This window comes from Poecile atricapillus, chromosome 4, assembly GCF_030490865.1.
Source record: "Poecile atricapillus isolate bPoeAtr1 chromosome 4, bPoeAtr1.hap1, whole genome shotgun sequence".
NCBI classification, from domain to species: domain Eukaryota; kingdom Metazoa; phylum Chordata; class Aves; order Passeriformes; family Paridae; genus Poecile; species Poecile atricapillus.
Window position 1 is genome coordinate 37,139,779 of NC_081252.1, and position 24,968 is coordinate 37,164,746.

Below are 24,968 nucleotides of genomic sequence, written 5' to 3' on the forward strand. Positions count from 1 at the left end.
GCTGGCACACAACCACCCAGAGCCATGGAAAAGCAACCACGGGGGAAACTCACCTTGCAACTGCTCTGCCCGTCTTTGGTCTGCTCAGGGGCTGGCCCAGGGAGCTGGACAGAGAAGGAGCAGGGAAAGGAGAAGAATCCTTTGGTATTTCTCCAGTCAGATCCTAAAGATTGGTGAGGAAGGCTGGAGACTCCCCCTTAAAGCTGAACTCCACCTTACCCCAGTATCACATGATGGTGCTCTACGGAGTAGATCCTGAAAATCACACTGCAAGCACATCACCTTTAAACTGCACAGCTGGGGGTGGGTTGCCTAGTAATTCCGAAAGACATGCAATTAAATATTGAAACAAAAGAGGGGGGCTGGGGGTAGAGCGCAGGGAAAAGCTCAGGAAGGGAGACAGTTTCAAATCGGTCTGCATGTTTCATTTTGTCTGCAAGTTATTGCCATCTTGTGGTCAAACTAAAGATGGAAATAGAAACTGTTGGAAAGGGGACGAGGAAGAGATTTTAAACATAAGGAGCAAGTTACGAAGTTTGAGTTTGGCTTTTTAAACCAGTAGCTTCTGGTCTGCATTTATCATGAATAGCTATGACTGGACCAATAAAAAATGCCAAGTTGCTGAAACACCTTGCTGTCTCACAAAAAGCACTGCCCTGATCTACTTCAATGGGCATAAAAGACACACTAAGTTGGGAAGTCTGTGAGAAGTTACCCAGATAAACGTAAGCAATACTTTGAAAATGCCTTTACAAAAACCTGCAGACTGTAATAGGAGTTTATATTTCCTGGAAAACAGAAGTTGTCTAGTTCGTCCAAGGTTCCAGACTAAATTTTCCTGTGTAAGGAGCTGCATGCTCTTATATTCTTACCCTCAGGCATGCACCTATTATATGGCAACACAATTGTGTCATGAATAACTCTCAACAGAGAAACTAGGTTAATTATAACTAAAAAATTAGTTGCACAGCGTCAATGATTGTGACAGTTTTTTGGGAGAAGGAGCCACACAGGAAGAGTTGGGAACCCAGAATAAGGCTGATGTTTACGATATATTTATAGGAGCTCAGCTCAACTGCATTGTAATTGCAGTCCTCGATGTACAGGAGAAAACTGTACAGGAGAAAACTTGCAGGCACGCTGCAAGGTTGCTATAAACTAGTAGCTGTGGTGCTGCTGACATTTTAAGAGCAGAAGCCAGAAGCAAAGTGCAGGCTGTATATAATGTCTCTCAAGAACTACAGTCCTATATGGGTCATTAGCATGTGTCTGTCTTTGAGCAAAGCAAAAGTAGGTATGCTCAGGCAGGGATCCAAGCTGAAGGTCTCATAAAGAGCATATTTCTGTCTGAAGCAGTGACACTTTTGAACATGTATAACTGAGACCTCTCATTGCTATGGATGTGGAATGATTCATCCACACTACAGAAAAAGAGAGTTGTCCAATAAAGATATTTTTAAGGGCAATAGGGTATTGCTAGGCAGAGAAAAAGCCTTTTTTGTTATGCCAGGATGTTCCCACTACTTGCCTGTAATGTTCTCACCCATATGGTCAAATCAGCTAATAAAAAAATAAAAACAGGCATTCAGAATTCTGTGATACAGAATTGTTGTACTCTGCCAACAGGTATCCCAGGCAGAGATACATTTTTAAGACCAGTTCAGAACAGGAGACTTGAGTTTACATGGCAAGCTGGAGAGCTGCAAGGGTGGCTTCTTTGAGAAGACTACACCCATGCTGAACAGAACATCTGACTCCAGAATGGACCCACTGCTGGCCAGAGCAGAGATTCCCACTATGCTGCCTGTGGTGAGAACCATGGTGACACAAGTTGCTCCCCTGCAGCCTAAGCAGGGCCATGGTGGAGCAGATATCCATGCTGTGGTCCACAGGAGCAGTCTGTTCCTGAAGGACTGCAACCCATGGGAAGGACCCATGCTGGAGCAGGGGAACATCATGAAGAGGGAGGAGTGGCAGAGACAAAGGATGATGAACTGACCAGAACTCCCATTCCCTGTTCCCCTGCACCACTCAGAGGAGTGGGAATATAGAGCTGTTGGGAGGCAAGAGTGATGTTTGAGAAGACAGGAATGAAGGGAGCTGGGAATTTTGCCTTTGTTTCTCACCGTCCTATTCTAGATTTAGATTTCAATAATGTACCACAGAGTCATTCATTTACTATCCTAACAAAATTCCAATTATTCAGAAATTTCTGAATTTTCAGATACATATGATCTTCTTTCTCATCCATTTTGTCATTAGTCATGAAGATCTCCCTTTCAGCCACAAATGAAGTGATTCATAATACTTCACTTTTTAATGGTTAATACATACACAAATTTCAAACTTTTTAATGGTTAATACATACATGAATTTCAAGCATTGCATAAACATGGGAAAAGCAAACCTCTGTTTCTCACAATGCCTCTGTTACACCATGCAAATATAATAATTACCTGTAAAAGATCAAAGATAGAGCCTATGTGTCACTCAGTGACCTGAACTCACAGTGATAACAATAAATATTCATAGGATTATTCCACTGCAGACAGATGCAAGGTCAGGCTTTGAACAGTGCAGTGAAGCAATGGAAAGGGACTGCCTCGGTCCCTGAGTCTTTCAAAAATGTGCTTGCTACATATATGTATATTTATATATACATAAATACACACACACACACACATATATATATATATATGTGCACACATGCTATAACCCCAGCCTTGCTACAAGCATTCTGCTTCACCATAGTGTTGTGTGTCCACCTCAGATGACTAAATCAGTTGGAGCTATATCAGTCTTCTCTGGAGCATTTCACATACATGTGAGCACTAATACATGTCAATACTAAAATATAATCATCTAATAAACAGATACAGACTCTTTCCAAACTTTCCATTATAGCCAGATAAAACACATCTTGTGCATCAGATATGCTCCGTCAGAAAATCAGGCATTAGCAGGTCCTGGCTATTCTGTGCGTCTACAGTCTCAACACCAAGCTGATGATCTCTACCTGCAGCTCCAAGCTCACAAAGATGTCAGATAATTCCCCATAACTCTCATTTTACTGATGATGACTCTCAGGACATAAGAACACTGGAGTAGTAAGACAACCATTGTGTTAAAGATTGTCCTCTTCCAGGGAATAAATTTTTCAGTATGTCAAAGGCACCCTGGACTGGAAGACTGTGTGCGTATGTTTGTTTGTTTGTTTGTATGAAGGCATGACATTGCAAAGCGAGTAAGTACAATGAACAAGTATTTCAACAAAGGAAATAGAACAGTCTGAGTAAAAGGATACTGAAGTGTTTTGAAGCAAAAGCATTGAGAAGGGAATGAGACATTTTAAAAAAAATACATGTAGAGAAAATAGACCAAGACATAAATCCATTAAAATTCTTTCTCACTGCAAAACTCAAAAATATAAAAGATTTCATAAAGTGAGGCTGTTGCTTTCATTGCACTGTACTGTCATGTGTTCAGGCAATGCAATCCCTCCTTAAAACTTAAAATCCAGTAAGTGAAAGAACACCAGGAGGGTCATTTGTACCTTCTGCTCTGTATAAAACAAACTGAAGTCACCACTGTGGAAATGAATGGAAACACTTTCTGAAGGTTTTTTTAAACTTTATTTTTTATTGTTTTTATATTCTAATAATGAACATCATTGCCATTTAAATACTTGCATTTCACATTACTCTTTTCAAAGATAAGGGAACTTACGGTCGTTGGGGCAAAATTCTGTCATCAGTAGACTAAATAGGCCTTTTGTTGTTGAGGATAATTTGAATTGCAGCAAATTCTCTGTTTGGCTGAAAAAATGTTTATTCTGACATAACTGCATTTGACACCAAACATAACAACACTTCATTTGACTGCTAATGTCACAAACCCAAAAAGCTGCATGAATGATTATGTTGTTTATCTCTGCTGACAGTTTTGCTGCTCCAGCTCTGTCTTCAACAATACAGCCAAGCTGACTAGTGTAAATCTATCCTGATCACATGAAATATTGCTTAAAGGCTGCTTGAGCTATAACCTAAATTATGTCCATCTGGCAAAAATACTAAGTCACGTCTTCTGCTATGGCCACCCTACTGCATCCATTCAGGATTCAAACTCCTGTACACTCAGACGCAAGCTCTCATCTGGCTTCAGATGAAGCAGAAATAGGCCCCACACATGAACATCCAGACAGGTCAATGTGTATAACACCAGCCAAAAAATGTGATGACACATTAGGAAACAAAACTTACTAATTATAGGCTCACCCTTGGAAGTATTTTATTAGCTAACCATCAGGTGTCCTGCTTTCATTACAAAGACATCTCAACCATTGCCTCCTTCCCAGAAGTCCAAGGCTTGCTGCCTTATGCAAGCTAAGAATCTGTGGAAGGGATGGAAGAAGCCAGACATTAGTGGTATTTTTAATAGTGTTTTATTAGAATTTTTCTGGGCATGAAGTGGCCGGGTGAAGGATTTTAACCAACACAAATGCTTTTATGTATCTCACAAAATCTCTCAAATTCTGTAGTAGCTATATCCTACCACTTACACTGTTTTGCCCATGGATAGGTGCTCCATTGGTAGCAGATTTTCCAATAACATTAGACTTTGTCTTATGGCAAACTTTGATGGTTGACTGCATGCTGTGGAATTGGATGTTAATTACTTTAGACCTTTGGTTTTGTGGCACTTATCAGTTCTTACAGATTTCCATTAGAGCTTTGAGACTTCGTATCTCCCAGTTTGCCTTTAGAGGCTAAATTGCCTTAGATATTGGAATTATTCTCCCAAAAGAAAGATACATTTGGGACTGCTGTAAGAAACATGACAAAACTAATTTGTATTCATATAGACACAGAGTTTTCCCTGTATTTTCTTTTGTGTCCTTCTGACTCAGGAATCCCAGCCTTCTCTCTCTAATGCCTCATTTTTCCCGAGCTCCTCCAGAGGAAGCATCTTTCATCACCATCTCTTACTTCCTCAAGGACTCTTCTATGGTTTTCACAACCCTATGGTAGCTTGTTTCTAAGGAACTTGTACTATGATCTGCTGTCACTCCTGATACTTGATATCTCTAATGGCCATACCTTTTCTATCTCTAGATTACTGATTTCATTATTCAGTGGTATTACTGGCAAGACAGAGGTACACAAACAGTGAAAAGGAAAAAGTTATAATGGTCTGAATTGTAATTGTCTCTGATGTGTGCAGGTATCAGGGGTGAAATACACAGATACAGTTGAGAAAAATGTGGTGTTACTTACAGGTCTGTGGGGAATAAAACAAACAAACAAACAATCTCACACCTGCCAATACATTACTGGCTGATGAACCCTCTTGAAATAAGATAACCAACAAAAAAAGTAAAATATTTTATTCTTAGAGAGAATTGCTTTGAGGAAGGAATACTTGTCTAACTGACTGCTCCTGATAAGAAGCACATATTTTCTGGAGGCTCCTTGGGAAACTGTACTAGGTGAGCTTAGAAATGGCTTAACCAGATGGTAGGCTGTTTGTACCTTTATGAAGGTACAATGGCATCCCACATAAATCACACTTGTGCATTTAATTTCCCACTGGGCTCTGGCAGCAAATTTAGATTTCTTTTTAAAGACAATATCAGTCTTCTGTAGCCAGCAGTTTCCATAGAAAGATGTAGTGTCTTTAAAACTTCATTTTTTCCAGAAGAGACCTTCCACTTCAAGCAGTGGGGCCAGCAATGTGGGAAGCTCCCCAAGAACAAGAGAAGTAGGGAAAGTCTAAATTGCCCCCATCACGTGTTAGAGCCATAGTGGGTTTCTATCTATAGGACAAATATTTGCGTGAAAGGCTTCAAAACCATCAGTGTTAGGTGGGAAGATGGTCAAAAATGCTAAGAACAGCTGCTCAGGCCGAAAAAGGATTAATTCTGTTCTCCGTTGTGACTAACAGGGGAGTTGTGTTAATACGATGAGATGGATTGGCACGTCACTTCCACCCGGCAGCTCCCTGTGCTCCACTTGCACATGCAGTGATTCACCAGCAGTGGGTGGTGAATTATGCAGAAGCAGGCAAAAGAAGATGGGATGAAATCTTCAAAAGAAGATAGGATGAAATCTTCTTTGCCATCCTGAGCTCATCTGCTGAAGATGATTTGTTCCTGGATCTCCCCATGAGTATTTTCCCAATACCCAAGTTAAATAAGGAACCTACCTGGACTTTAGAAAGGTTATTTTACAATATGATTGATCTAGTTATTTAGTCTTTGTGTGGTACAGTCTTTCACAGGCTAATTATACCCACAGCTTTTCTGCAGTGCTGTGTTAATATCAATTGTCAAAGTAGCACCTTGGCAAATGGGAACGTCATTACATTTCTTTGTCGGATTCTGCCACTTGTGCTCCCAGGGACCTGCATGTCACCGAGTTCTCCCGTAGCTCTGTAATAGGACTATGATCAACGACTCTTCTTGTGCTAGAAGATAACAGCTGGTGAGAATAGCAGAGTTTGTCTTTCCATGCTTTCTACAATGACATACCAAACAATTTTTAGGCTTTAAAATATTGCTCAAGTAAGAAAATGCTCTGCTTTACCCATTGATTGTTCAGATAAAATTAAAACCACCCTTCAGATATTTTGCTCTATAAGAACAGAACTCAGCTCGGTAAGAAAAACCGTTTGAGGGAAATCCATCGCCTTCCACCTGTTCTAAAATAAAAATTAAAGGGCATTTGAGCAGCACGGACAAAAACCTCGGGAGCTCCGCTCCAGCCGAAGCGAGTGGAGCTCTGATCAGCTGCCAGTCTGCGCTCGCACCTCGCTATGTCCCGAGACTCGCAGCGCGTTTCACCTTTGCACAACGCCGTGCCCCGAGCGCCGGGTGAGGAACCGAGAGCATCCCGTAAGCACCGGCGAGCGCGGGGTGTATTTACCGTCTCGCTGTATTTCCATGGAAACTCTGTTTGTCACCCCGTGCAGCGCCGAAATACCGGGCTCCAGGGCTGCCTGCAGCGGCCTCCCCAAACGCGCCCGTGCTGCAGCCCCAGTCCCGGCCCCGCCGAGCGGGCGGCGGCTGCGGCAGCGACGGCGGCACCCCCGGCCCCGGGGCCCCGCTCCCGGCCGCGGGCGAGCCCCGGCGCCGCCGCAGCCCCCGCGTAAGATGCGCCGCCAGCCCGGGGGGCTGCGCGCCTCCCCCCGCTGCCGCGGGGCCGCGCTCCGCCCGCCCGTGCCCGTGCCCGTGCCGGAACCGTGCGTGCGGAGCGGAGCCGCCGCCGCGCCGCGCCCGCCGCCCCTCCTGCCCGCGGGGCGCCCGCAGCGGGACACGCGCGCAGGTAACGCGGGGCGGGCGCGGAGCCGCCACGGCGAGCTCGCCTCGGCTCGGCTCGCTCCTGCTCGGCTCGGCTCGGCTCAGCCCGGTCCCGCTCAGCTCGGCTCAGCCCGGTCCTGCTCAGGTCGGTTCTGCTCAGCTCGGCGCAGCTCCCCTCCCCTCCCCTCGCGGGGCGGCCGCGCAAGTTTGCGCGGGGCCCCGCCCTGGCAGCGAGCGCGCGGGGATGCGGGGAGCGCAGCAGCGCTGGGGGTGCTGGTGTCGCGGCTCGGGCCGGGAACGAGAGCGCGGTGTCGGACGCGGGGCAGAGTGGTTCCCAAGGGAGGCGTAGAAAGGCAAAAATAACAGTCGTTCCCCTTTTGGGGCGGTTTGGCGCTTTTGCGAGCCGGGAGCTGCTGTGCTCCCTGGAAAAGAAAAATAAATAAAAAAATGTAGCCATGCGTTTCAAGTTTTCTGTTCTGGCCAGCAAATAGCCCATTACGTTCCGTAGCATTTCCTTGGAGCTGGACATACAATGTTATTAGACAGCTTTGGCATAATTTGGGAAGTTGTATTATTCTTTTTTGGGATAATGTTGCAGTTCTTTTGGTGAGATAGAGAAATAAGCATACCATTAATGTGTACGAAAATCCTTTTTTCTGGACTTCTGAAGTAACTTCAATCTGTTGAACACTTCCAGGTTCTCGGGCTAGTTTTTGCTGTCACACATTAAGAACAAGAACATGAGAATCAGCAGCTTTTCATCTTTAGCTTGTGAATGCAACCCTTCTGAGGTTTCAGATTTTGTCTCGAATGTTGTCCATCTGTATTGATGTGAGGGCTTTATTTCTCAGGTAACAACACAGCTCAGTGCTTTCCTAAAGCTTTGGTGGTTGTGCAGTAACTGCCACTCACATTAACTATTTTCATCTGTGTAGATGCTTAAAAACCTTCTCTGACTTTTTCTGAGAAAAAGAAAAATACTTTTTCTCAGTATTATGAGGCCAGAGAGGTACTTCTTATGAATTTACACAATGTGCTTCCTCCTTGTATGTGCTCACCATGGGGTTTTTGGGGATATTTTGCAGGGTTTTTGTTTTTTGCGGTTTGTTGGGGTTTTTTTCTGTTCTTTTTCTTCTTTTAACATAGAGAAAGGTCATCCAAGACTGTAAATTGTTCCCAGCCATAAAGATTAATTGCCCTGTTACAAGGATTGAACTGACTGGACTGTACAACAACCAGCCAGTCAGAGATAACTTAATAGGTATTCATATTGTGGGATATAAGCTCTTACCCATGAATAAACCTTAATATAAGTATCTCATCTAATTGAAGAAACATTTCCTGAAAAAAACAATTGCCTTTAGAGGATGATGGTTGCCTGCCTAACTTTTGTGTTCTTGAAAATTTCCCCTTAAATATGTAGAGGAAAAGAAATATCCGGCCTGTTAACTGTTCTAAATGATGATTTAGGGATTTTGTGATTTAAGTGATAGCTTTAAGTGAAAAAATGATGTTCAGTACAAGGTATTAAACATGTTAAATTAGCACAGGTTATCTGGTGCCTCTAACTCAGCTAAATGTTAACTGCAATCATTTGACTCTTGCAGTAAATATTCAAATCTACCTCAGATCCTGCCACAAAACTGCAGTCTCTCCTAGTCTTGTGCAGCTTAGCCTCCTTCCTAAGGCATTCCACTGAAACTACACGAGACCTAGGCAAGCCCACACATGGGTATGAACTCCCATGGGTGTAGCTGAGCACAGTCAGGAATGTGTGGTGTGCAGACCAGCATTACAGAACTGGACCTCGTTTGCTTGACTGATTAGACGCAGGAGGTGAAAATGACCCAACTTTTGGAGCTGACAGCTAAAAAACCTCCAGCAGAAACCTTCAGATTGACTAAATCTGAGCTTTGAAAACAGGTGCAAGAGCACCCTGGCACAATCGTGCATTTAGTTTAGAAATATACTTCAAATAGGATGTGAAGGTTTTGAAAAGAGGCTGCATTACTTAATTCTGTTTTCCACAATGGGATTTTCAGGAATTTCCATTTCCCTGGAAGTTACGGCCACATGCTGCACCAGGATTGACCAACCAACATGAGGGAGGGTGAGTGAATCTCCAAGAATAGAAGCAGCTGTTAAAACAAAGCAGGAAAATAAATGTCAGTAAGTGCACACAGCCTTTGGAAATCAGTGGCATGCTAAGATGAGTTTGGGGACTTGAGATCATTTATATGAGAGGAAAACTTCTGTTTGCATCTTTACTGCTGCTGGCACTCAGACTGACAGCAACTGGTTTCTTTTTGAGCAGGAGAGGAAGCTCAGAGAGCAAAGAGATTGGCATGTTTTGAAATTAGGGGAAAGTCTACTTTCTTTTTACACATTCAAAATTAAAATAAAATTCTCTTTGGACATTTTTTGCAAAGGGAGCTTGTATCAGCACAGCAGTTGTCTGTTGAAACCTGCAGATTATACTGTTATTCCTTCCCTCTCTGTCTTGCTGTCACTCTGGAACTATGACTGTAGGAAGATGGTGCAGAAGGGGTTTCTGTGCACCACAGATTTTTGTGGTGCCCTAGGTGTCCAGCCAGGGTCTGAAGAGATGATTTTGTGACTTCTTCCAGTGCTCCTTCCTCATGGAAATGAGGACACGTGGTAAGGAAGGGCTTGTCTGTCACCCAAGGCAGAAGGCAGCCATAGCACAGAAGGAATGGAGCTGCCAAGCCCATGCTGGACTTCAGAGGCACTCCTGATGCTAAACTTCTTCAGTACTGATGCATCTCAACAAAACATGTCTACTTCAGAAAACCAGAATATTTGCTTTTTGTTTTTAAAGAATTCTATTAAAAAACACAATGAACCCTTCTGCTAAATCCATACTGCAAAAGCTTTATGTGGAGGTGTAGAAATCCACAGAACCTGGCAACAATCTTTCACTTAAACCTTCAAGAAGAATTCAGTAAACATTAATTTATTAAACATGTTATAATATAACACTACATAAATTTTTGTTCCTTGATCCTATTCTTAGTATTATATTACCTTATCCAGGGCAAAGGTTATGTAAAAAAAGTTACGTAGAGTTACATTTAGGAAATAGAAATTCCAGCAGATTTGGGAAGACACTGTGGTGCACAGATCATACAGTTTTCAGTTGGTTACTAGAAACTCAGAAATTAGCTAAGAAAAATTAAGTAATGAACAATCTACTTTATCAGCTAAGAGTTGTATAAGGAAAAGCCCACCAAAATGAAAACTTCTGATAAAAACAATGTAGAAATAGAGAAATTACATCACTTACAAAATCTCGAGTCTGCTCCTTTAAACTTGGTCTAGAGGCAAATGTAGTCTCAGCATTGTTTGTCTATCGTATGGTTTTCCACCATTTCATTAAAGACTAGAAGAAACTGAACAGAAATAATATGGATTAATGCTTCTGCTCATATGCACACAATTATAATATTTAGGTTATCTAATTTCCTGTATTCAGTTCTTAATTCTATTTTAGCTGTTAAAAGGCACTTTAACATTGAGGCAAATTGTGAAGGCTGACTTCTTTTCACTGCTTTCCAACATAGTACCTGCTAGATCTTTTTATATATATATATATATATATTTCTACTCTTACTTGGAGGACCTTCACATCACAATACAGTTAGTAAACATTCTCGGGTTGTTTTATGGTTTGAGCTTCCCTTTGCCTCAAACCATAACGGTAGGAATACACAAGATATGAAGGAAGGAGCACATCTGCATGGATGTGGAGGGAACCTGTGTGGAGGGAACCAAATAATATTATTGCACTTCAGAAATTTCAGTATGGTACAGCTGACAGAAGATTGCTACAGTCTTGAAGAGTCCTGCCTTTTTTAGGTGACAGATAAAGCCTTCTGCTCCATTTATGTATGCTTTGGGTTTGTAGATCTTTTTTGTTTTCTCTTATGTAAGATTTCTAAACGTTAAGCAGTTTTGTAGAGGACATTGGCACTCTGGGGAATTTTGACTTTGAAACTCTAGTACATGCAAGTGCTTAAGATAAATGGAGGTTTGAACTGTATTCTCATGTCTTCCTCTTTGTTCTGAAATGAAAACTAATATATGAAGATTCAGTAGACAGAATAACTTTATGCTGATCTAGGTTTAACACTAGATGATTCTGTGTTGAATAAGTAGCAGTTCACTGATTTTTCAAATGGCTGTGTGGAGTTTGCTTCCAGTTAATGCTGTCCTCTCTATATTACATCCAATTATTTGAGGTGTTTTTTAGTTTTTCTATCTGCTTGAGCACAGTTAAACTATATTCAGCACTTAGTAGAATATGTTTTCTTTGCACACCACATTAGGAATTCCATCTTGGATTACTGACAGTGGATTTCCTGATCCTTTTTGAAAGCTCACACCTATTTTGTGTTAGTTCTCTACTAGCAAGGTAAGAAATACTGCTGCAGTTGTTAGCATATGCATTTTCAGGTTCTTTATAATTCGCAATGATATAATGATTAGGCATCTGCCCAGATGGTGACTGTAATTTCCTTACTCATATCAATGGGCTGTTATTCACATGAGTAATCTCACCGACTCGAGGTGTATTGCTTTTGTAGCTAACTGCTCCCTCATGGAAAGCCTGACAATATGTTCTGTAGCAAAGCACCGTTAAAAGGCAGCATCATAATGCAGACCTGTAAATTGCTGTTCTCCCACGTGAGCATCTAGGTAGGAGGCCTAGGAGTGCTGAACACCAAATGATAAAACCTACTTAGCTAATTCATGTTGACCTGAAGTTATGCAGTATCTGCCTCACAGTAGACTAACATCACAAGTAATTTATTTGCATTGAGGTGAAACACGGTAAATTTATGTATTTTTACATTCTGATTAACAGCAATATCATCATTTCTTCAGATGCTAATTAATGCCTTTCTCATTCTAAGCAGGACTATAAAATGGATTTAGGATTCAAAGACCATAACAACAGGACACATACCAAGAACACCTCTGCTGCAACAAAGAATTTTTCTGCCTGGGAAGACTATAAGAGTAGTGTTGATGACATGCAGTACTTTCTTATTGGGCTGTACACACTTATAAGTCTGGCTGGCTTTGTGGGAAATCTGCTTATACTAATGGCCCTACTAAAGTGCAAGCAGAAGACAATCATAAACATTCTCATTGGAAACTTGGCCTTTTCTGACATCTTGGTTGTGCTCTTTTGTTCACCGTTCACGCTGACATCAGTCCTGCTTGACCAATGGATGTTTGGCACTGTCATGTGCCATGTAATGCCCTTCCTCCAGTGTGCGTCAGTCCTAGTTTCAACTTTGATGTTAATATCTATTGCTGCAGTCAGGTACCGTATGATAAAGTATCCCCTCTCTAGCAACCTCACAGCAAAACAAGGCTATTTCTTAATAGCGATCATTTGGGCCTTTGGCTTCACAATTTGCTCCCCTCTGCCAGTTTTCCATAAAACTGTGGACCTCAGCAAAACTCTGAATTTAGAGGGACTGGAGAACAGGCTGCTGTGCATCGAGTCATGGCCTTCCGATTCCTACAGGATCGCCTTCACGATAGCCTTGCTGTTCATGCAGTACATCCTGCCGCTGGCGTGCCTGACCGCCAGTCACACCAGTGTCTGCAGGAGCATAGGTGCTAGGCTGTCAAACAAGGAAAACAAGTTTGAAGAAAAGGAGATGATAAACCTAACCCTTCATCCCTCTAAGAGCACTGGCCCACAGGTTCAACCCTCCAGATATTCCAGGTGGAGCCGTGCCTTTGGCAGGAGGCACCACAGAAGATACAGTAGAAAGACTTCAAGTGTGATGCCAGCTATTTCAAGGCATCATCAGGATACTCACTCCAGAGTTCTCCCAGAAACCTCTGACACAGAAAAAAGCCAGCTCTTTTCCTCCAGTAAATTAATCCCTGGGATCCCTATCTGTTTTGAAATGAAACCAGAAGAAAATACAGAGATCCAGAACATGATTACAGTATCCCAGTCCATCATCAGAATTAAGACAAGATCGAGGAGGGTTTTTTGCAGACTGACAGTGCTAATACTGGTTTTTGGCTTCAGTTGGATGCCTCTTCACCTTTTCCACATTGTGACAGATTTTAATGCCACTCTCATTTCCAATAGGCACTTTAAATTAGTATATTGCATATGCCATTTGTTGGGTATGATGTCCTGCTGCTTGAATCCCATCCTCTATGGGTTTCTTAACAACAGCATAAAAGCTGATTTAATGTCCCTTATTCCATGCTGCCAAATACCATGATTTTATGTGCCCCAAGATAAAGTAAATAAGTATGGCTTTCAAGCCTAGTGACATATATAGCTGTAAAAGCTAAATTAGTTTAGTTTAGTTAGTCTGACTTGGTTGTGATTAGTGGCATTTTTTTGTGGATGGATAGTTCTACGGCTGCATGTATTTCTTGCCTTGGGCAGAAATACATGCATATGTTATAATGATGTTTTATCTGTTACATATAGGAAATCATGCCCAGTGTACAAAACCAGAATACCATTTTCATTATCCAAATTGTTGGCAACCTGTACTTTGGAATTATACAGAGTATATAATGAGTAATAAATGTGAGACAGACTACTTAGACATATCAGTATTAACTGTCATAAAACTATAATAAAATACATATCACTTACTAAATAATTATCGTTGAGACTATTTCAGTGCCAGCTTTGTTTTCTAATACAATTAAATCTCTCTTTCTGGATGTCATTAGGAAAATATTTTTCCTTAACTCTTTGACTCATAGTTTGCAATATCTTTGAGAGATGCTTTACTGCTGATTCCTAGGTTGCCTTATTCCCTGGAATGGGTTTGAGGGTCATTGTTCTTGTCTAGATTGTTTCCATCACACTGTTTTTATCCAGTACAACCTATCTTTGATTTCCTCAGCCAATTTTCACTCTGGCTTGTCATTTTATGTAATTTTCAATCCAGCCTGAATTTATCTATAGTTATGTCTTTATTCTAAATAAATGACACCCCTGACATCAACACAGGTGATGACACCTCTGAACATACAAAACATTTCTGATCAGAGTAAGCCTTCATTATCTAAGAAAATGATAGTGGAAAGAAAAAGAAAATGGAAACACAACAGGAATTTTTCTCTTCCTTTATCAAAATGCAAAAGCTTACTGCACTTTATTATAGCGGATCCACTTGGACCCACAATGCTGTTAAAGCTTACTGCACTTCATTATACCCACTTGCTTTGGAAAGGTATAACAGCTTTCAAATAAACATGTGCTTGTGCGCCTTGACAGATTGGGGGTGGGGGGGGGAGTGGGGGGGGTGGGAGGGAGGAGCAGAGCAGATTATTTTTAAATTCAAGAAAGGCAAGTGCAGGGTCCTGCCCCTGGGGAGAAACAACCCCCTGCAGCAGGACAGGCTGAGGGCTGAGCTGCTGGAAAGCAGCTCTGCAGAGAAGGATGTGGGGACTCTGGTGGACAAGCTGTCCCTGAGGCAGCAGTGCCCTTGTGGCCAAGAGGCCAATGGTGTCCTGGGATGCATTAGGAAGAGCATTCCAGCAGGTCAAGGGAGGTGATCCTGCTCAGCTCTGGTGAGGCACATCTGGAGTGCTGTGTGCAGTTCTGGGCTCCTCAGGACAAAAGAGACATGGAGCTTGTGGAGTGGATCCAGTGGAAGGCAACAAGGATGATGAATGGACTGGAGCATTTCTCTTACAAGGACAGGCTGAGGGAGATGGGCTTGTTCAGACTTGAGAAGGGACAACTGAGAGGGGAACTCATCGATGTCTGTCAGTATCTGAAGGGAGGGTGCCAAGAGGATGTTTCCAGGCTCTGCACAGGAGGTTCCACCTGAACATGAGGAAGAACTTCCTTACTGTGTGGGTGACAGAGCACTGGAACAGGTTGCCCAGAGAGGCTGTGGAGTCTCCCTCACTGGAGATACTCAAGAACTGTCTGGACACAATCCTGGGTCATGTGCTCTAGGACGACCCTGCTTGAACAGGATCAGATGTGACCCACTGCAGTTCCTTACAGTATGTGTATGTGTATTCTCCTTTTTAACCAGACCAGTACTTTTACTTCCAAATTTAAATCACAGGTATTTTCCCTAAGTCATAATATATTTCATAGCACAAATGCAAAGTGTGTATAGATATATGTATATATACTTACCTGCCCCAGATTACTCTAATTTAATAATCCATCTCTGCCCTCAGGATTCAGTAAATATACAAAGCCTTTGCTTTGAGTTTTAAGCTGTAACACCTCTCCCCACTAATAGGTGGTGATTATTTCGTTTTCTCCACTAAGATTTTTTATCCAATAGGCTTTTTGGTACATAGCTTCTACTGACTGAGAAATAAATTTATTATTTTTATAAATGGCTGGTTGGAAACAGTCATTGTGCACTTTTTTCCCTCAAGATATGTTGTTTCCAGATAGTCTTTAAAGTGAAAGCAGTTCTTGTATTTTGAAGCACCATCAACTTATTTTTTATCACAGTGTTATAATTCTGAGACCCTTCCTCCCCAAGCCATTAACTGCTACGGATTATTACATGCCAGCGGGTAATAGCTTCTCTCCTTAAAGAATTTTCTAACATCTAATTCCCAGTAAACCATTGTTCTTCGTTTTCAGTAGTGATATACTTTAATAGTTTCTTCCTGGACATTGACTATTGCATTTCGCAGATTATTATATTCTAAAACCCTATCATATGTCACTTATCAGAGTACAAATGGTACAGAATAGATATTGCTGGAACAACAGATATTAAAATAGTTTTTAAATGTTTTAAGTACTTTAAAAATATTTGTGACTAATCTTAGTATATAAATTTAGGAAAAAGTTAACTAAATCTAAAGTCAGAACACAATTATGTAGTCTTACAGAGGTTACTGTAGCTTTTGCCCTCTTTCTGTCCACAAATTTTTGCATCATTGTAACATGTAATCTTATTTATACCATAAATATAGCCAAATAGTATAAAAGAATAAGAAAGCAGTCATTGTTTCAGCTTGAAATATTCCTTCTGAATTAATTTTTTCCCAATTTTCTGTTATCTTCCTTCCTACTTGCTGTTTATTTTCTATTCCTTGCATTCTTTTGGAATTTTAACTGTTTTAACTCCTACATTGTTGACTGTTATTTATATATAAATTAAATGTTTATTTAGTAATTACTCTTTCCAGATCAAATTCTACTCACTCTGTATAGTGACCAGAATCATGTTAGGACTGTAATAAGGCCTTCCTCTAGTTTCTGAGTTGCACAAAGATTAGTCTGTATATTGGAGATTTTACATTTATATCTATTTGCCTGGATGAAGTCAATAACTGTGCTCCCTACTCTTTACACTGATCAAAGCACAGCAAATTGTAATTTGGCAATAGAGAATTAAATCAAGACAGCTATTGAACTTCTTTAGTCCTGTGCCATATAAATCTGTCATCTTTTTTTTAAGCCAATCAATAGTGGGAGAATGTGTATTTTCTTTTTATTTATAAAGCAATCGTTAGCATTCTATCTGGAAATTTCCAAAATATCCCTGTCTTTCCTCTGAAATGTTAAATAAAAATAAAACCACTTTTCTACCTTCCACTTTACTTCAACAGCCAGTGTAGCTTGGTCCCAGTATCAGCAAGGAATACATATGAAGCAGACAGGAGCAGTAGCAAGTGAAATCAGGCATTAGGCAATTCCCAAAGGAGTGACTTCTATGAAAGGGATAAGAAACAACTGAACCATCCATTTAACATCCTCCCAGTCTTGAACATTTAAAAAAATAAAAAATAAAAAATTCTAAACACAAGGATATTTTCCCCCTGCTTCCTTATTAGGCCTCATCTGGTCTGAGCTGCAGTAGATGCTCCTGTGGCTTCATATCCAGCTGTGACTGGCAGTGTGGTGTTGTTTCCACGTGTTGGGAAAACGTCATCACAATATCCAATGACATTTTATCATTCTTACATGTGCACAGATACATACACAGGTACAGATATAGATAATGCACACTTCCTAGAAAGCAAAGCACATAAAAATGGATTTTCAAGTAGCACATATAACCAAGTCCTTTGGCCAGCTACCCCTTCTGTAACTAAAAATCTAAATAAACGGGAAGATAGGAGTTTTGTTTTGATGGCATCCACTAAATGCAATCAGGAAACAGCAGCTGCAGAGCCATGTATCCATTGGAGTTAGAAGAATGGATTGTAATGGTAGAGTAATTCCGCTCTATTAATTAGAAAAAAAAAAAAAGGCTCTGAGACAGCTGGTCCTTGTGTATGATGGATGCTAAAATCCTTAGGAAGGCTCACATAACATAAATTGTTTTTTCTAGTTCTACAAAATAACATTGACAAAGTTGACTTTTGGCAAATGTCAAAGATTAAAATTCCCCTTTGCCCCTTCTCTTTCAGTGGAGAAAAAACAGATGCCCTGACATGTCCAGGTCACTCCTGGGCCAGCCAGGCCAGTGACCATGGCTGATGTGAGACCTGCACGGGCTGACACTGGAGTGTATTTAGTGATGTTGTGGTGAAGGGGTTGGAGCCTCTGTGCTTCCTCACAGTGCCATGGCAGCAGAGTCTGGGAGATCTGTGCATGGCTGCCATGGGTTCAGAGCAGCTGCAGCCTCAGCAGGCAGCACAGAGTCCTTGTGGAGGAACTGCATCCCAGGTGGGGTACAGCCAGCTTTGGGCAGGGCTGTGGGGACTGGGGAGCTGGCACAGACACAGTGGGACAGGAAAACCACGTTGCTGCTGTACTGGCAGTTGGTTGCCCTGTTCCAGGAGCCTGGAAGCTCTCATGACCAAATGTTTCCTTTTCAGAAGTATGAACACCTGAGAAAAGGGGAAAAAACAATCCATTGATCTGCAGATGTGTAAGAACCAAGAAAAGGAGCATAGTCAGGAAGAAAAGCATTCACTTCCAGTCATGCTGAGATAGGACCCAGTTCTGCTGTGCAAAAATATTAACAAACTAAAAAGCCCTTCTGTTATCCATAGGGGTCTGTCAGCTATTACTGCACTTTTGAAAAAAAAAACAAAAAAAACCCCAAAAAACCAGACATCAATAGATTTTCACAGTAGTCCCAATATCTCTCTACAGCATACAAGACAAACAGTATTAAACATCAGTCTCCAGAAAGATGGCTTTCATAAATACTGTTTGGTCCAGGAATTTAACCTTTTGTTTTGTTGAAAGTAAATTATGCCTATGCTATTTGCATTTAAAAGTTCTTGCCAGAAAATACATTAGTACAATCTGGAACTGTCTTAGGGCAGTGGTAGGACTCTTGTCCTAGACATGTTGCTTCCTTTTTCCCCCATATGACTAGAATAATGGTATAAAATCATGATCCTCATGATTTTAAAGACAATTAAGTAAATTTTTGAACTGTTTTTGACCATATGAGGTCTCTGAGGTCCAGTTTCTTATTCTTTTATTTCATGGGGTTTATTTTCATATACAATTAAATACAAACCCCTCGTATTCTTTTTTTCTACTAGAGCCTTTTACATGCAATATGTAATGAAGACTCCTGCAGTTGCTTGATTTTGATCCAAAAATACACCTTTCTCAAAGGCATATTGCTTGAGAGTTGCCCTTACACTGAGGGTAGGTAGTGCTGTTGTTAATGCTCATACTCAGTTGAAGTAACTTTTCATAGGAAGAGAAACAAAAGAAAGAGAACTGAAAGCAGATCCACACTAACGCTGCTTACCCACATTCTGCCAGTGACAAAGGAATGAATCAAAGCCAGAATCTTTTCAAGCACCCACCACAGTGAGTGTGTGACAGTACCACTGAACATTATTAATCCCACAGGTGACCCAGAAGCCTATTGTAAGTTCTTGAGTCTCAGGAAGTAAGAGTTGTATGGGTTTAAGTGCCTTCAAAATTATCCCTCTCAAAATTTTCCTTTAATGCACAAGCATTTGCTTCCCAACCATTTGATAAAGACAGGTTTGCTTAGATCACTCAGGGTGCTGAGTCATCATGCTGTGCCATTAAGACAATCTGTGTCATCATACTAGAGCATACACTTGGGCCAGTGAATCTTACCACAACATCTATTTTTAAATCTCTCAAGCCCAGAGATAATAGAAATATGTGCTCTACCATGTTACCACGATCTCCTGGCCCCCTTATTTAACTTCATCTCAATTGAAAAAAGAAAAAAAACCACAAAAAACCCTGATACTATTGTTACGATTTGTGACAGCAAAATACCGATACGAGACTCTGAGCCTTCATTGGAGGGCACACAGCAAAGGTTTATTAAAAATGCACCCTTTTTATACAGCCCTTTGGTACAATGGATATGACTGGTCATTTAGAACAACACCCCCTGACCGATATTTCCAGGTAAATAACAAGTTAGAAAAACACCACCTGCTAATGGCTTTTCACCTTCCAAGGACTGTTTGGATTCCTCATGATTTTCCAGGCCAGAGTGACAAAGTGGTGTAGTTGACTTTCCCACATGCTCAAGCTAGTGCCTGAGGCCTGAAAATGTTTTATTTGACCACTGTCAATTCCCACATGATACAGCTTGTCCTTGGTAAAAAGTCTAAAATCCTGATTTCCTCAGAAAGACTATAAGTGCAGGCAGGAAGATATGGTCACAGTGTGTTTCTAAAAGCTGAGCTATGCATCAAGATCACAACTGGCACCACTGTTATGAATCTAACATAACTATACAAGTGAGACTTTCATTAATCTTGTTTTGTTTTAAAGAGAAAATATTGTAAACATTTTTAAAGTTATTAAATTACTTCATTACATGCTAATCTTAGGAAATATAAAACAAAATATTGTTACAATTCCAATTCAGTTAATTTGAACAAATATGAATGTTTCATTATTCCCCTGTAGTAACATTAAGATGATCCTTTTAATAATAAGGCTTAAAAATAATCCTCTGGGAAGTTATTAGACTAGTGACTTGACATTTGAGACTTAAGTAGGTTGGCCCTACTCTTCCATTCAGTTCATCAAATAATTGCTTTGTTTTAGCAGGAGAAGGCTCATATCTGTATCACTTGGAGATTAATTGGACATTTTTTGAGCAGGAAACATTTATTACTGTCCCTGTGAACAAAATTATTTTAAAGACACTGCTGGTGCAAAATTTCTCCAGAGGAGTAATGTGATACAAGTAGTTGTTCATCTCTTCAAACTCAGTTGGAACCACAAAGACACAAACCTTAATTTATGAAGACCGTTAATTATAATTTTAACTATAAATCTATTTGGTTTTTTGGGGTTTTTTTTGTTGCTGAGAGAAAAATAGATAAACTAGGAGATAAATAAAACCATCACTACTACAAGTAATTTTAGTGCCTCTTTCTGCCAGATTTTCATCTGATTTTCATCCAGATTTTCTTATGTTGAACAAGGTGGTAATCTTACTCTGTTTTAACTCCTAATAATTTCTTTGGATGTATGAGGCTTTCCGCCAAATTGAGGTTCACTTAGAATTCATAAAGATTTTGACCTCTTGGACAAATGATTAAGAAGCTGCATAAGAGGTCAGAAAATAAGCCAAATTTTTACTTTCTGCTGGCTTTGTGTTGTTTTTTGTTTCTTTTTCTTCTTTTCTTTTTTTGTGATGTTAGCACAACTGGGAAAAGTGCAAGCTGTTTACTGTAGGAAAATTAAACTTATTTTTATGTAACTACTGGGACCAAAAACAGGCAAAACAATTATGTATTTCTTAAGACTCCATCAGTTCCAAGGCACATCTCATAAAGGTAATTGTCTGAAGCCTCGATGATACATTCTCTTAATTAATATCCTGGAGTATGAGAACACATTTCAGATAGCATAGCCTCATCTGATCCTCACTGCAAATCACAACGGGTGAAATTCAGAACCTCATTCCTTCTGCAGAACTAAATTGCAATATGCTCTACTTGAGATTGCTCCTTAAGACCATTCAGGGACTGAAGCTTATTCAGGGCACAGTTTGTATCTTACTGGTTTTGTGGGATTCTGTTCCTCAGAAAAGCTGCTGCAAGGCCCTTTATGTCAGAAAAATTAGTTAGTTCCCAGGAGCTCTCAGGAGCTCGTAACACCAATCTCCCCCTTGCACATCATCACACCTGCAGTCAGCAGGGGCCCTCAAGTGTTGTTCCTTTCACAGAAGAGGTGGATGAAAAAAGCACTGAATGAGACTGAAAACTCTGTGCTACTTGTTTTTCCTCTTGATCTGAAATAGTCTAAAATTGGAGACATTCCAGAAAGTTGTGGAAGACACCTGTATGAGACTGCTACAGAGGGAACAAGGAATCACTTCACAGAGATGAAGTGGAATGAAGAAATCTGTCTGTGCAGGACTAGATAGTTAATTTAACTCATCCAGGATCCTAGAGTCTGACAAATTGTATGGGAAACTAATAATAAAAAAAGAGCAGATATTGGATATGCAGTTTTGATTATTTTAAGATAAATTAATTTTAAGTCCTCGGAGTCTTATATATCATATATACGTATCTGATAAGTGCTCTGACCAAAGCAACTTCACCTTGTAACACAGCTCCAGCACCAAACTACCCTTTGCTTTTAAGCTATTCACTCCATTTTTGTTTTTCTATGTAGAGGTTTAACCCTAGCCAGCAGCTAAGTACCACACAGCTGCTGCTCACTTCCACACCAGTGGAACTGGGGAGAGAATCAGAAGGGTAAAAAGGTAGAAAACTCACAGGCAGAGATGAAGACCTTTTTATAGGGAAAGCAGAAGACACACACACAAGCAAAGCAAAATAAGGAATGATTGAACTGCCTCCCATGGGCAGGCAGGTGTTCAGCCAGCTCCAGGAAAGCAGGGCCCCATCACGTGTGTCAGTGATTTGGAAAGACAAGCACCATTACTCCATATATCCTCCCCTTTCTCCTTCCTCCCCCCAGCTGGCATACAGAGCATGATGTCATTTGGCCTGGAATATCCCTTTGGTCAGTTGGGGTCACCTGTCCTGGCTGTGTCTCCTCCCAGCCTCCCATGCACACCCACCTTCCTCACCAGCACGGCTGTACAAAAAGCAGAAAAGGCCTTGGCTCTGTGCAAGCCCTGCTCAGCAAGAACAAGAACATCTCTATGTTACCACCACTGTGTTCAGCACAAATCCAAAACACAGCCCCATACCAGCCACTTGAAAGAAAATTAATTCTACCCCAGCCAAATCAGCACATTCCATTACATGGCACAACAGGTCTGACCCTGATTAAAGATTCTGTCAAATTACTACCATGACAATGATTCAAGAGAATAGACCTAGAAAAAATTTTTTACATCTGTCAAAATGAGAGTTTGACTAGATCATGATATCCCTAAAAAGCTATAGGAATACTGCTACGTATGTAGCACTTGTTCAAATACCTGAAAGGTAAAGGCTTCTTTTCCATACTTTGGTGGGTTTTTTTGCCAAAATACAACTTCCAGCCTGTGCCCTTAAGTAGGAGCATCTATGAAAGACAAGGCTATACTAAGAATTTTATGACCAACAAAACCAAGACACAACCCTCCCCCCCCACAAAAAAACAAACAAAAAACCCCAACCAACCAACCAACCAACCAACCAAACAAACAAACAACCAAACCAACAACAACAAGAAGGAAAAAACAGGCTAGAAAAGGCTTTCGTATAAAAAACACAAAATAAATTGATAATGATTTATTTTCTTAGGTTATATTATTTACTGCAAGCACTGTAGCAAACTGATTTCTACTTTCCATGTATGGATTTCATGGAATAATGCTTAAAGTAAACCCATAATTTACAATGGTAAACAAGAACTAAAAAGCAGAGTTCCTTCAGCTATTGCTAGAAATGCAAATAACCTTGCTGTTGATTGTTTACAGCAGAAATGAAGACAGCATCTGTTACTCTGTTTATACAATAGCATTCGTATAAAGATTTTATACATTAATTTTTAACAAATAAGAGGTAAAGTAATCATACCTCATATAATTAGCCAGGCTGATTCTATGTTTGTATCAATTTATAAATTTATTCTTCATGATACATAATGCTATTTGAAGGACAGCAAAAAATTAATAAATAATATGAAGAAAAAAAATTCCTGTTTCCTCCCTGAAACATTAACTTCTATTTTCATACTGTGTTATCAGTGTTTAAACCACACTAAGCACCCCAAAAGAAAGGGTCTTCATACATCTCTGGGATTAGTAGCGCTGTACAGAAGGTTGATTTCTGTAATATTTTGGTGCTGTTTAACAACAGCCCTCCTTGCTAAGGAAGAAATAGAGCTAAGCTGCAACAGCATCCTTATTTTTCACTTTTTCTTTTTAAAATTATAATTGGTCTTATTTATTTAAGATTAACATTCATGGTATCTATAGCACACTGGTAGGCATAATCTGATTTAAGCAGGTCTTGCATGACTTTTTATGTAGCTTCATCTTCTGATCTTTCTGCTCCCAAGTTCACTAATAACAGAAGACTGTGAGAGCCCTCTCCTGGTGAACAAAATTTATCTCCCTCCAGATGCTGTTTGCCAACCAGAGATTCTGAGACAGATACTCCAGCTGTAAAAGAAGCTATCACTTATAATGTAGTCTAAAGGTTTTTTATTAATACTTTTCTTAAGTTAAAAAACTCAAAAAACAAAGCCTTTATTTTCCAAATACCACCTTATAAAGTGAAGCAGAAAATCAAGGAAAATACTTCCCAAAAAACTGCCATCTACAAAGAAATACTACCTTCAATTTACATTCACACCAGTACAAATTTTGCATGGCTAAGGTTGACACCCACCTGGAATGTTTTAAATAAAACTTCTTTAAAGATTTTTTCATTCATGATAGGTATTGAGAAGGTTGTGTGCACAGTCAATCCCCAAACATGGAATGAATGAGTGAGCCAAGTCTGAAAACCCTGAAGCAACTAAAGGGAGCCTTGGGATCTTCTGAGGTTGGCAGTGGAGAGGAAGGCCCTAGGGGAACACATTCTCTTTCTCCTGCATAACCAACCAGAGTCAGCCCTTGCTGAGTGCACAATTTATTCTTTCATGCTACCAAAACTGAACTTTTTTTCTAGACATTCCCCTCTACTCCTAGTACATGTAGCCTGCCCACATTATTCAGAAAGGGGCTATATTAAACACAATATCCTTTCCCTGTCTCTACTTGCTGTCATTAAATTTTGCACTTTCCTTAATAGCTATACTTGTAACAGGAATTTGGCTTATTCTCCTGCTGTGCTCTCCACTTTCCCTGTAGCAAGAACTCCGTTTGGTTGAAACACTGTCTCTTTCACTTGCATTTCTTCTGCTGCTTATCTTCTTAGTCTGATTTAGTGTATTCATTTTAAGGATGGATGCTGTGTCTCTCTATTCCATCACTTTTGAGGCCTAAAAAGAATTTTAAGTTCAAACAATTTTAAGTTCAAATCAGACTAAGTCAAGGAACTACCAGACATGCTTGGGTCCAGCTTACTATCTAGACAGCATCTCAGTTCAGAGGCAAAGGCAGTTGAAGTAATGTTGACACAGCAAGAATGCACACTTAAAGCAAAGTTCCAAGTTTCTAGTTCCTAGTTTGAGAGCTTTGGGATATTCAGAGACAACAAACACCCTTCCATTGCTGTGGCAGCGAAGCATTAAAGCAGTGATCCCCATGTCTCGGGACCAGAGGACTCCACACAAAAG

At 40.5% G+C, this 24,968-nt stretch overlaps 1 protein-coding gene across 1 annotated transcript; it reads left to right on the forward strand.

The window, feature by feature from the left end:
• Positions 1-12,240: 12,240 nt before the first annotated feature.
• Positions 12,241-13,572, forward strand: NPY5R (neuropeptide Y receptor Y5). The gene has a single exon (XM_058839008.1). It carries the CDS (start codon positions 12,241-12,243, stop codon positions 13,570-13,572), a length of 1,332 nt encoding a protein of 443 aa, XP_058694991.1.
• The last annotated feature ends 11,396 nt before the right edge of the window (positions 13,573-24,968 follow it).

Coding starts and splice junctions, on each gene's coding strand:
- NPY5R (XM_058839008.1), top strand. CDS start 12,241: ATGGATTTAGGATTCAAAGACCATAACAACAGGACACATACCAAGAAC.